This window comes from Chlorocebus sabaeus, chromosome 2 (assembly GCF_047675955.1).
Source record: "Chlorocebus sabaeus isolate Y175 chromosome 2, mChlSab1.0.hap1, whole genome shotgun sequence".
Taxonomy (NCBI): domain Eukaryota; kingdom Metazoa; phylum Chordata; class Mammalia; order Primates; family Cercopithecidae; genus Chlorocebus; species Chlorocebus sabaeus.
The window spans coordinates 68,991,535-69,003,916 of NC_132905.1; the positions used below are offsets into that span (position 1 = coordinate 68,991,535).

The 12,382-nt window shown below is 45.2% G+C and overlaps 1 protein-coding gene across 8 annotated transcripts in view; it reads right to left on the reverse strand.

The window, feature by feature from the left end:
• Positions 1 to 10,510, reverse strand: part of IFNAR2 (interferon alpha and beta receptor subunit 2) — a 35,588-nt gene extending 25,078 nt beyond the window's left edge. For 2 of the 8 annotated variants that reach the window (XM_007964647.3, XM_007964662.3), the window contains exon 1: positions 10,410 to 10,510. Coding sequence is in view for 2 of the 8 variants with exons in the window: in XM_007964643.3 (XP_007962834.1) it covers positions 10,078 to 10,112 (35 nt within the window). In the remaining 6 variants the exon portion in view is untranslated. Of the gene's footprint in view, positions 1 to 10,077; positions 10,276 to 10,409 lie in introns of those variants that run through there. The other 6 variants (XM_007964643.3, XM_073009707.1, XM_037990602.2 and 3 more) reach the window with 5 other exon arrangements.
• Positions 10,511 to 12,382: the final 1,872 nt, after the last annotated feature.

Consider the following 12,382-nt stretch of genomic DNA (forward strand, 5'->3'; position numbering starts at 1 on the left):
GCTGGGATTACTGATGTGAGCACCACACCTAGCCACATTTTCTTTATGCAATCATTTGTTGATGAACACTTAGGTTGATTCCGTATCTTTGCAACTGTGAACAGTGCTATGTTCTGAGAAATTCATTGTTAGGCTATTTCATTGTGTGAATATCATAGAGTATACTTAGACAAACCTAGATAGCGTAGCCAACTACACATCTAGGTTATATGGTATAGCCTATTGTTCCTAGGCTATAAATCTGTCCAGCATGGTACTGTGCTGAATACTGCAGGCAGTTGCAACACAGTGGCATTTGTGTATCTGAACATATTTAGACACAAAAAAGGTACAGTAGAAATATGGTATAATCTTATGGGGCCACTGTCACATAAAGAGTCCATCTTTGCCCAAGACATCATTAGAGGGTGCAGGACTGTATTTACAAATGTGTGAGCAGGCTGTAGGCAAACCAGAAGGGAAAGTATAGAACCTGCAGCTCACAACATTGAGGCCTGTGACCACTCTGAGGCCCAGAAGGCAGAGTCCAGAACCTGTAGTTCACAACATTAAGGGCTGTAGCTCACAACATTGAGGGCTGTGCCCACTCTGGACTTGCAGAAGGGAGAGTCGAGAACCTGTAGCTCACAACATTGAGGGCTGTGACCACTCTGGGCCTGCAGAAGGGAGAGTATAGAACCTGTAGCTCACAACATTGAGGGCTGTGTCCACTCCCGGCCTGCAGAAGGGAGAATATAGAACCTGCAGCTCACAACATTGAGGGCTGTGTCCACTCCCAGCCTGCAGAAGGGAGAATATAGAACCTGCAGCTCATAACATTGAGGGCTGTGACCACTCTGGGCCTGCAGAAGGGAAAGTTGAGAACCTGTAGCTCACAACATTGAGGACTGTGACCACTCTGGGCCTGCAGAAGGGAGAGTTGAGAATCTGTAGCTCACAACATTGATGGCTATAAATCACTCTAGGCAGGAAGGGGAAGAGAAGGAGCCAACACTGCAGTTTGAAAGGAGAAACTCCTGTATGAGCAGCTATGACATGAGACCACTAGACACAGCCAGACCAAGAGGGCAGTGCAGGCAAGAGGCTGAGGGATAAATATCCCTCACTGTGTCCCTCACTTCTCTCATTTGGGGCTCCCCATCGGCTGAACACAACCAGAAGCCATAGGGCAAGGGGCCTGGGTTTGTATCCTTACCAGACAGGATCCTGGGCCAACTAAAGAGTGGGGAGAGGGGAAGGTGGGTCTGAAGAAGCAGACAGAAGAGACCTGGAAATGAAACTATGCATCTGTAATTTGGATAGAAACTGTCACTCCAGCCACCCTTGGGGCTGTACAAATTTATATAACCACCTGTAATGTGTGAGAATTTTGGTTTCCTTACCATCTCTTCTTACAGGTGTATCATCAAGTTCTTGGATTTTTCTCAAATTCATAAACAAAAAATTGTCTTTCACATTAATTTGTATTTCTCTTACTCTGAGTGTGATCGAACATCTTTATCTTTTCATAGGTTTAAGAGTGATTTTTATTTCCTTCTCATTAACTGTTCGTGCCTTTGGCAATGTTTCCATTGAGCTGTTGCTATTTTCTTACTGGTTTGCAGGAGGTTTTTTTAAAGTAGAAGGGAAACTGTGATATGAGTCACATCTTTTTCTTCTCTCCCCAGTCTGTCACTTGCCCTTTGGGTTGCTTGTGCTGTTTTAAAAAAAACACCCCCTCCCCCCAAAAAAAAACCACCCAGAAGTTTTTGAGTTTTACGTTTTCAGATTTAAAGGTATTTTCTTTCTTAGCTTCTAAATTTGGAGTCATAATCAGAAAGTCTTCCCTACTCGCAGGTGAGAAAGGAATTCTTCAAGAAGAATTTTAAGGACCCCAGTAGAAATCTTGTTCCTTCTCTCTCGGATATTTTGTCCCCATCCACATGACTAAGACCTGTAGATTGTGGGCATTCTTCTGTCCCCCAAACACTGGGGAAATATCATCAAAATAAAAAAAGACCATGAAATCGCAGACTTGTCATGGCTTGTGTAGACTGTCTGTGGCTGGTAACACAGGCATAAGAAGAATTTACCATGACAGTTTAGGTCAAGAAAGGCAGATTTATTAGAGAAAGTAGGAAAATACATTGCAAGGGAGCAATGGGCAGGTCAGTAAGAGAGGAGGTGATTGCCAGGAGACAAAGGCCTTTTGGGGATTTTATAAAATGCAATTTGGGCTGAAGAGTGCTACGTGGAGGACTGACAACGCCAAGGTAGCTGGGAGCTAACTTGCATTCTTCTGTCAGCCAAGATGTTTGATGATAAGTTGAAACATTTGATGGTAAGCAGGAAGACTGTGAGTTATGTGTGCAGGAGGGTCATATGTCCTGGGCCATAAAGAAAGGTAGACCTATAGCTTCTCTGCTTCTTCTTTCTGTTTGTATGTACTAGACCATGAAGCAAGGTAGACCTATAGCTTATCTGCTTTATCTCTTTGCTTTCCCCTAGACCCCCAGACTGACTCCTCTTCCCTAATTAGGACTTCACAAGACCAAGTTCAAGCTAAAAACAATGTAATTTTTAAGTCTTCTCTGTTGCCACAGTAGCAGGTCCAACCTGGGGTATTCTCTTAGAGAAATCCAAGTGATTCCAAGTCAAAATTTCCAGCCTTGCTACAGACTCCATCACCCATGAGATATCCAAGCATGACTGCCTGGAACTAATCCCATAATACTGTAACCATTGAGAAACATCTGCTGAGACATCTTGATGTGACGTCATCTCCCATAATCACTCCACAGCAGAGGGGTTGCCTAGTTGTGAACATTCCCCTAGATACCACCACACCCAGACTGTAGAAGGGCAACTTCTTCATTTTATTTTTTGAGACAGGGCCTCACTCTGTCACCCAGGCTGGAGTGCAGTGGTATAATCTCAGCTCACTGCAACCTCTGCCTCCTGGGCTCAAGTGATTCTCCCACCTTGGCCTCCCAAGTAGCTGGGACTACAGGGATGTGCCACTATACCTGGCTAATTTTTGTATTTTTTTTTTAGAGATGCGGTTTTGCTATGTTGTCCAGGCTGGTCTTGAACTCTTGGGCTCAAGTGATCCTCCGGCCTCAGTCCCCCAAAGTGCTTGGATTACAGGTGTGAGCCACCGTGCCCATGCAGGGCAGCTCCTTTATACTTGTACACCTAACCTGACCTCTGACATGTGGCCTCTGGTCCCTCCGTTTGTCTCCAATGGTGGCACATCTTCATCTTTGTTATATATCTGCAGGAACACTCAGTCTCTTCAGCAGCCGAGAAAACACACACACACACACACACTTAGAAGTCCCATTCTCCCCCTCTGGGCCAGGGGATGGCTTCCTCCCTTGCTTTCTGGTGACCCATACTTCACTTGGAACCACATGCCTGATTACTAGATTCTTCTTGCTTGGAAAATACAATATCCCATCTTGGTATCCTGCCTAAATTATTAATGGAGTGCCTTGAAACTCTTGCTGACTACAAATAGATCAGTCTTCCTAAAGCATGGCTAGTCTCAGTCCCTCTAGGCCCTGCAGCTAGAAGGATCCTACACTTGGCTTAAGGCTCTCCTGCACCTGTCCCGAAATTCTTAACCATTTTATCTTTCAATGTGTGTTTTGTGCTAGAAGCCCCAGCTCACACTTGGATTCTTCCCCATCTCCTGCAGGTTAGACTCCCAGCAGAGGAACCCCAAGCCCTGCCTGGCTTCTCTCTCTCTGCCTAACTGCTGCTGCTGTTGGCATGGAGCGTCAACTGGGACCACGTTCCACTGAAGCTCTCCTGGTGCAGATGCTGGAGAGGTCAGGGCCAGCACTCCAGCCTCGCCCCATGGACTGGAGTCAGAGGGCAGCTGGCTGGAGGTTGGGTCTGGCAGGGATGAGTCTCTGGGTCACTCTTGACCCACGTACCTAGCATGTCTGAGGCAGAGATGTAAAGACCCTTGGACGAGGCCACTACACTGTAGGTTAGGATGGTAGGTGCTTGGGAAAGGGAGATGCAAGGCTTGACTTCCCCAGAGCCTGCCCCAGGCTAGGTCGAGGGGAAGCTAGCAGGAGGGGGATGCCTAGAAGTCAGGTGCAAGTACATGCATCCTAGAGTCACCAGGGCAGAGGGCACCCAGGGACCTGTGTGAATCTGCTCCAGCTCCCTCGGTATCCCTGTGCCTGAGGGAGGGCTCCTTCAGGTGGCTCTGTGCCTGGTGGAGACCCTCTCTTCCTCTTTGCAATCTTCCTGTCTGGCTTCAGTTTGCTTCTTCTGGCTAGTTCGAGGGACCCTCCCAAGATGTGCTGTAAAGTCCTAATGGTATAACTTGGTATAATTCATAATTCCATATATGAATTAAATGTTCTTATTTAAATCTGGTTTTGCATAACATAAAGAACTGCAATATTCATGCTAATAATTCAAGTTTTTATTTTTATTTTATTTTTTTTTGAGACGGAGTCTCGCTCTGTCCCCCATGTTGGAGTGCAGTGGCGCGATCTCGGCTCACTGCAAGCTCCACCTCCCGGGTTCACGCCATTCTCCTGCCTCAGCCTCCCAAGTAGCTGGGACTACAGGCACCTGCCACCACGCCCGGCTAATTTTTTTGTATTATTAGTAGAGACGGGGTTTCACCGTGCTAGCCAGGGTGGTCTCGATCTCCTGACCTTGTGATTCACCCGTCTTGGCCTCCCAAAGTGCTGGGATTACAGGCGTGAGCCACCGCGCCCAGCCTATTTTTTTTTACTTAGAATGATATTAAATAGCAAACAAAAAAACATTACGTGTTGAGAGAGAGGGACTGTGGAAGAAAAGGCTTTATATTTTAGTACCTTTAGTGGTACTTTCTCCTGCATTCTTATTTGGCTCTGGGTGGGCCCTGCGAATTATGTAGTCTGCTCAGTCTGTAGCTCACTGTTGCCTGACGATGCACTAAGCTCCTTAGGTTAAATTCAAGGCTATCAGCCTTTCCAGTTTTTCCTGGAGTTACTGCCCTGCTGAGCTCCAGGTGACAGGTCATGCCCTGCTCTTGTCAGAGGTGTTGGAACCACAGTGACTCCATCTTGAGTAGCTCCTGGGTAAAATGAGGCTGAGACCTGCTGGGCTGCATTCCCAGAGGGTTAGGCATTCTTAGTTACAGGATAAAATAGGAGGTCACAAAGACCCCGCTCATAAGACAGGATGCAGTAAAGAAGCTGGTCAAAGCCTGCCATACCAAGATGGTGACAAAAGTGACCTCGCTGCTTATTATATGCTAATTATATTAGCATGCTGAAGGAAACTCCCACCAGTGCCACCACAGTTTGCAAATGCCATGGCAACATCCAGAAGTTACTCTATATGGTCGAAAAAAGTGAGGAACACTCAGTTCCGGGAACTCCCACTCCTTTCACAGACAACTTATGAATAATTCATCGCTTGTTTAGCATAAGAAATAACCATAAGTATACTCAGTGGAGCAGCCCATGCTGCTGCTCTGCCTATGGAGTAGCCACACTTTTATTCCTTGACTTTCTTAATAAACTTGCTTTCACTTTATTCTGTCAGCTTGCTCTTGAATTCCTTCTTGTGCGAAGCCGACAACCTATGTGGTTTCCCAGGCTGAACCCCAATTTTGTCACAGGTTCACCCTGTGACACTCTGGCCTTCTCCATTCTGAAAGAAAAGCTCTACCTGCCATTTACCTTGAGACCAGACAAACCCTGCCAATTTTCTTTTTTTTTTTTTTTTTTTTGAGGCAGAGTCTCGCTCTGTCGCCCAGGCTGGAGTGCAGTGGCCAGATCTCGGCTCACTGCAAGCTCCGCCTCCCGGGTTCATGCCATTCTCCTGCCTCAGCCTCCCGAGTAGCTGGGACTACAGGCGCCCGCCACCTCGCCCGGCTAGTTTTTTGTATTTTTTAGTAGAGACAGGGTTTCACTGTGTTAGCCAGGATGGTCTCGATCTCCTGACCTCGTGATCCGCCCATCTCGGCCTCCCAAAGTGCTGGGATTACAGGCTTGAGCCACCGCGCCCGGCCAAACCCTGCCAATTTTCAAGACCCAGATGAAATGGATGGATTGGGTGAAGTGATTCTTTGAATTTCAACTCCTCCTAGATGGACAAAACCCTCCGGGAACTTGCTGCCTCATAGTCTCCTGGTAGAAAGCATGGCTGTGTCTTTCCTTCTGTCTGACACAGACTGATGCACATTGCCAGGAAGGCAATGAATAATGAATGAACTGGATTCAGAAATGTCAGACAAATACAATTACATATCTTTTTCTGGAAATCAGAAAAATATGAAAAAGTACAAAGAAGAAAGTAACACTCATCCTTATTCCTATCATCCAGCATCAACAATTGTTAACATCTTGGCATATTTGATTCTAGTTTATTTTTCAAATATCTTTCTTTTTTCTTCTGTAAAAACAATTACTATCATTAACATTAGGTGAACATAATCCCACAAAACTTTCTATGCAGAAACACACACACACACACACACACACACAGTGTTTCTGTTTAATGTTACTTGGGGAAAGACTAAAATAAAGTCAAAGGAGTTGCTAAAATTTAATTTTTTTTGTCCGTAAGAAAGTATAATCTCCTACAATATCCCTCTAAGGTTTTAAATAAAATGAAAGATATTAAAAGTTACCGTATTACATATTCACATAGCACCTTTTAATTTTATACCATATTTACTATTCCATTCTTTGAAAGAAGAGAATATTGGTATTCTCATATTTCCTTCCATCTTCCTCCCTGACTTCTTTCTTTTTTGGCTGTATATTTTTGTCTAGCTTTATAATCCCATTCTATCCTACCCATAATTTCTACAGATGTATTAATTCTATATTTAAATAGAATAAATACTCATCAAGAGTCTTTTTACCATTCTCTACTCTTAAGTTCTTTATTTTGATTTATCTCTTAATTTGCTATTTCCTGGATTTTATTACCCAGCAAGTTTTGTTTTTCCAAAAACAGTTCATGGGTGCTGAATTCCCTTTGTTCTTCTGGAAAAAAATATCTGCCCCTCCCCCACGCCCCGAAAAGTTTCTTTCCCTTGGAACTGTTCCCTCATAATCATCATAATCTGGCATGTAGTGCTGCACTGAAGTCTAAGGCCAGCTTGATTTTGTTTTTCCCTCCTTTACTTTTTCTTCTCAGAGTTCTAAATAATGCTTTCTCTTTGAATTGAAATAGTTTATCTTAGTGCTTCTGTATTCCATATGACATTTTCTGGAACATGGCATGTTCCTTTGGCCTACAGATCATTTTTTCTTCATTTCAAGAAGCTTTCTTCGGACTTATTTTTATTTGAATTTTCTGTCCCATTTGTTGACTTCTCTACATCTTGGACTCCAGTGGTTCCAATTCTTTATTGTATTTTGTCTTTCACAATTGCTTCTTTCTTCTTAATCTTTGTCCTTTTTCAGCTGAATTCACTGGGCTTCCTTACTGGCTTTCTTCTATTAAAATACTTTTATTTTCAGCAGTATTTCTTCTGTTCTTTCTTCTGACTTATTTGTTCTGTCACTATGTTTTTATGGTCTTCAATTTTCCTTTAGGTCTGCAATCTTCCTTTTCATCTCCAATTTACAATTTTCTCATCTTTGAGTTTGTTTTACTGGATTTATATTTTTATCAAGTTGTACGGTGTAAGGCAATGGTAATGAATTTCTTCTGTTCCAAGCATAATTCTTTGTTTTTAGTAAGGCGCCTTGCAAGCCATGTTGTTCTTTCCTTTTTTTTCCCCTTACCATTTCTGTTCACTTTGCTGGTGCTAGTTTGGCTTTAGCACCTCCTACTGATATGGCAGAGTGAAACCTTGACTTCCTTTTTACAACTGCACCTGATTCCAGCTTGTTCTGTAAAGCCTGGGCAATTTCTCTAGCCCAGAAAGTTGGTGCCCAGTGAACTTTCCCCCATCTCACTCACCTTCATCCAGCATAAACAGCCCACTGCTCCTTTGTGAGAAAAGAAAAAAGCAAAGTATGTTGCGATTCAGTTTCTTTCTTTTTTTTTTTTTTTTTTTTAAAAAAAACCCAAAGACTGGATCAGTTTTCTTCTTTCTTGTTACAGAGAATTCTCACTATAGTTTCTGGTGGTTGAGACACACTTGGAAAATTTTTTTTTTTAAACTTGAGAATTAAAAACAAATAAATGAAAACCAATGACAAAGTTGATGGATATCCCCATGTACCAGATGGTAAAACCCTGGTTTGTGGGGTAACTCGTTTTCCTGTTGGGGCCCGAGAAAATTGGCAGTGGCTCTGAACTCCTCCCCATCATACATACCTCTCTTTTTCCCTCGTTTTCTCTTTTCTGTACCTCTAAGTCTGCCAACCTCCTCTGCCAACTACTTGTTTTTCCTTTACTCTTCCCTGAATTGCATACCCCCCAGTTTCATTCTTCCAAAGGAAGAAGAAGGACCCTTAGAGCCAGTGCTGTCAAGCTCTGCTCTAACTCACTAACATTTCACAAATTATAACATGTACATTTTCTTTTCACATTTGAGCATTTCTGAAATCAGAATGCTTTCATTCTGGTGGCATGACATAGCAAGATTGACAGTGTTTTTTCTTACTTCATTACATAAAATGAAAGTGCATCTTATAAGCAACAGCATTTTAGTCTGGGTTTTAGCTTTGATAAAACATGATGATTGAGTCTGTAATACTAGCATTTTGGGAGGCCTAAGCAGGTGGATCATTTGAGGTCAGAAGTTCCAGACCAGGCTGGGTAACACAGTGGAAATCCCATCTCTACTAAAAATACAAAAAGCCAGCCGTAGTAGCACATGCCTATAATCTCTGCTACTCAAGAGGCTGAGGCAGGAGAATTACTTGAACCCAGGAGAGGGAGGCTGCACTGAGCCAAGATTGCGTCACTGCACTCCAGCCTGGGCGACAGAGCGAGACTTTGTCAAAAACAAAACAAAACAAAACATGATGATTGATAATCAAAGATGATACATACCATTGACTCTTGAACAGTTTGAAGGTTTATAAAGGTAGCAGAAAAAATGAGTCCAATGTGGCTTTGAGTGTGCAAGTATGAGCCACGGATAAGATATTTTAATAAATGTTTCACTTCTAAGATAGTACTTCTTGGGTTATGATCCTTTTCATACTTTTTGAAATGACTTTTAAACAAATCACCATTGTCAAATTATGTGAACCAAAATCAGATTTTCTTTAACTTTTCAATAAACACATGAGAAACTTTAGAGGAAATATAAGAAAAATGAGTCATGTCGATTTTTGATTATCTAAAATTGTGGAAAACAACTTTATGAACAATAGAACTGACAAGTTCAACTCATTTTCTGAGATAAACAAATCAAGTCTTATCAGCTATGCCCTAATTGCTAGGGGAGTTTATTGGATATTTTCCTTAGGGTAGATTGTGATAGGGTCTCTGCTATCCCCTCACCCCCTCAAGTCTGCACAGGTGGATTGGGGGTCGGTGGGCAGGAAATACTGAGAAACCTTGGCAAGGAGTGGGACTTAGCCCCTGGGCCAGTTAGCACACACGGGAAACTCCACGTCTCCCTGAGCCAGCTCCGGCACTTCCCACCACTGACTCCACGCCCAAGCATGCTATATTCGTTTCTAAGACTTCCTGCTAAATAAAACAAGGGAAAAAAAAGGTCAAAAGAAAGGAGGTGGGAATACTCAGTCAATAAAACCATCGCTAACCAAATAAACGGGCTGATGGAGTCAACTCGCTACTGCGTGTAACGGATTGATTTGCTCAGGGTTGAAACGCAAGTGCCGATCGCCTTTCCATGTTCGCGGAATATCTTCCCAGTATCTTCCCTCTCCGACCCTGGGAAGGGTACACCCTTCTGTCTCCGCGGCCACGTCCCCTCGCCCCTTCCCCCTCCTGCCTCCACGCAGCGGATCCGGAGGCGTGTAGGCCACTCCAGCCCCGGTTCCGTCTGTGACCACGACGCAGGTCGAGGGGGCGCTAATCCCAGGGGACCTCAAGGGGGCGGGCTGGAAATCCCGAACCCGAGCACTGGGCTGGTGAGCCGGTTTTGCAAGGCGGGGTGGACCTGGAGGAATGTGACCCTCAAACTTAGCAACGACTCACATCTTGCAGTGGCAAATGTCCGGTGTTCTGGGCATCCTTTGTGGGGCGGGGTGGGACGTGGAGGGGCGCAACGAAAGCGGACTCGCAGCAGGGGCGACGCGTGGAGGGCGCAGGGCAGGGCCCGGGAGGGGTCCTGGGGTCGCAGGTGGGGCCCCGGGAGAGAGGAAGGGCGCACGAGCAGCAACCTCAGGACGCGGAGGGAGGGCAGAAGGAGGAGGAGTCGGGGAGAGGGAACCGGAGGGGATTCCGGGAACCGCTGCAGGGAGGCGGCGTTTTCCCTCCAGTCAGCTGGCCACGCGCTCCGCTCCCGCGTCCCCGCCACGCCGCATTACCTTTGCAGCTCTCGCCTTGCGGCTCCCGAGAGATGCCAGCCTCGGGCCCCACCACACCCGACTCTGGGACCGGACGCTCGCGGTCGGGATGCGCCCCGCGGGCGGCCTCTCGGACAGAGGCGGCGGGCGGGGGACAAAAGCGGCCCTGGCCGGGTGGCGGTCCGCGGACTGCGCTCGGGGAGCTGTACGGCTCGCCGGCGGGATTCCTCCCCCGCCGGGAAGAAACCTCTTTAGTGTGAGTGCGCGCGCCGACCGCCGGCCTACGAGCCGCGCTCCGGGAGCGCGGGCGCCGGGCCGGAGCCGGGGGCGGGGCCGGAGCCGGGGGCGGGGCCGGAGTCGGGGGCGGGGCCGGAGCAGGGCGGGAGGCGGAGGCCGGGCCAGGGGCAGAGCAGGGGAATGCAAAAAAGGTCCGGTTATTTACAAGCATCTGCTGCCGATTGTGAGCTCCTAACCAATCCCCCTTCGCCGAGAAAGCTCCATAAGGGAAGAATTTGGGGCTGTTTTGTTTACTGAAGTGTCCTCAGGGCATAGAATAGTGTCTGGCATTTAGAAGACACCCAAAAATGTGTTGACTGAATGAATGAATGAATCAACTAAAGAGTGAATGTGTTCTCTCCTGGCTCCCCCACTTGTTAGTTGTATAAACCTCCATGATATAATTCTCCAACCAATAAAACGAGGATAAAAATACCTACCATTGAGTAAATGTTGTAAATATCTACAACATTATCCGTTGTAGATTCTCCCCTCTTCTCCGCGGGTCTCTCCTGCATACTCCTACCCTTCCCTCGACCCCCCACTGATCAACGTGTTTCAGGATAGGCAGAAAGACAGATATTCTTCATTAATTTGTCTACCTGTTATTTGCAGCCTGTCAACTTCTAAAATAGACTATGAGGCCGATCGCGGTGGCTCACACCTGTTATCTCAGCACAGTGGAAGGCCGAGGCAGATGGACCATCTGAGGTCAGGAGTTCAAGATCCAGCCTGACCAACATGGTGAAACCCCATCTGTACTAAAAATACAAAAATTAGCGGAGCGTGGTGGCAGGCGCCTGTAATCCCAGTTACTTGGGAGCCTGAGGCAGGAGAATCTCTTGAACCTCGAAGGTGGAAGTTGCAGTGAGTTGAGATTGCTCCATTGCACTCCAGCCTGGGCGACAAGAGCGAAACTCTGTATCAAAAACAAACAAACAAACAAAAACAACGAAAAAACAAACAAAAAACCCCAAAACCAAAATAGACTATGCGGCAGCTTTCAAGTAAAATGTATGTATATTCTAAACATTACAGCTACTAAAATGGAAATGTTAACATGTTTTTGGAGGAGAGGGAAAAAAATACACTAACCACCTAAATTATTTTAACTGAGTATTTAATCTCACGTTCAGCTTTCTGGCCTCCTAGGAAAGGGAGAAGGAGGATGTTTCATACTTTTTGTAGATGGGAAAAATGAGCCTTTTCATCTATGAAGTCAACCAACATTTGCTGACACTCCTTTAAGGCTAGGCACAAGGGTGATCATAAAGAGGATGTCACAGTCCTGCCTTGCATGTGACCCTTGGCAGAATTCCCTCCAGCCCTAAACGATCTGAATGTCTTATAAAAGACATTCAACGTTGAAAATATTTTCAGCCACAGTTTTAGAGAATTTACAGAAATAGCCTCTGAAAATGGGGGAAATCCAATACCTATTTCCATGTGCCGCATGCACTCTTTTATATAAACATATATATTAAAAATAAAACTATATCAAAACCTTAACTATGACTTATTGCAGATTGGTTGATAGTAGATGATATTTATTTTGTTTCCTTTCCAAACATTCTACAGTAAATATCCTTACTTATATAATTAGGAAAAAGATTTTTAAAAAACAAATGCAGTCCTGGCTAACACGGTGAAACCCCGTCTTTACTAAAAATACACAAAAAAACAAAATTAGCCGGGCGTGGTGGCGGGCGCCTGTAGTC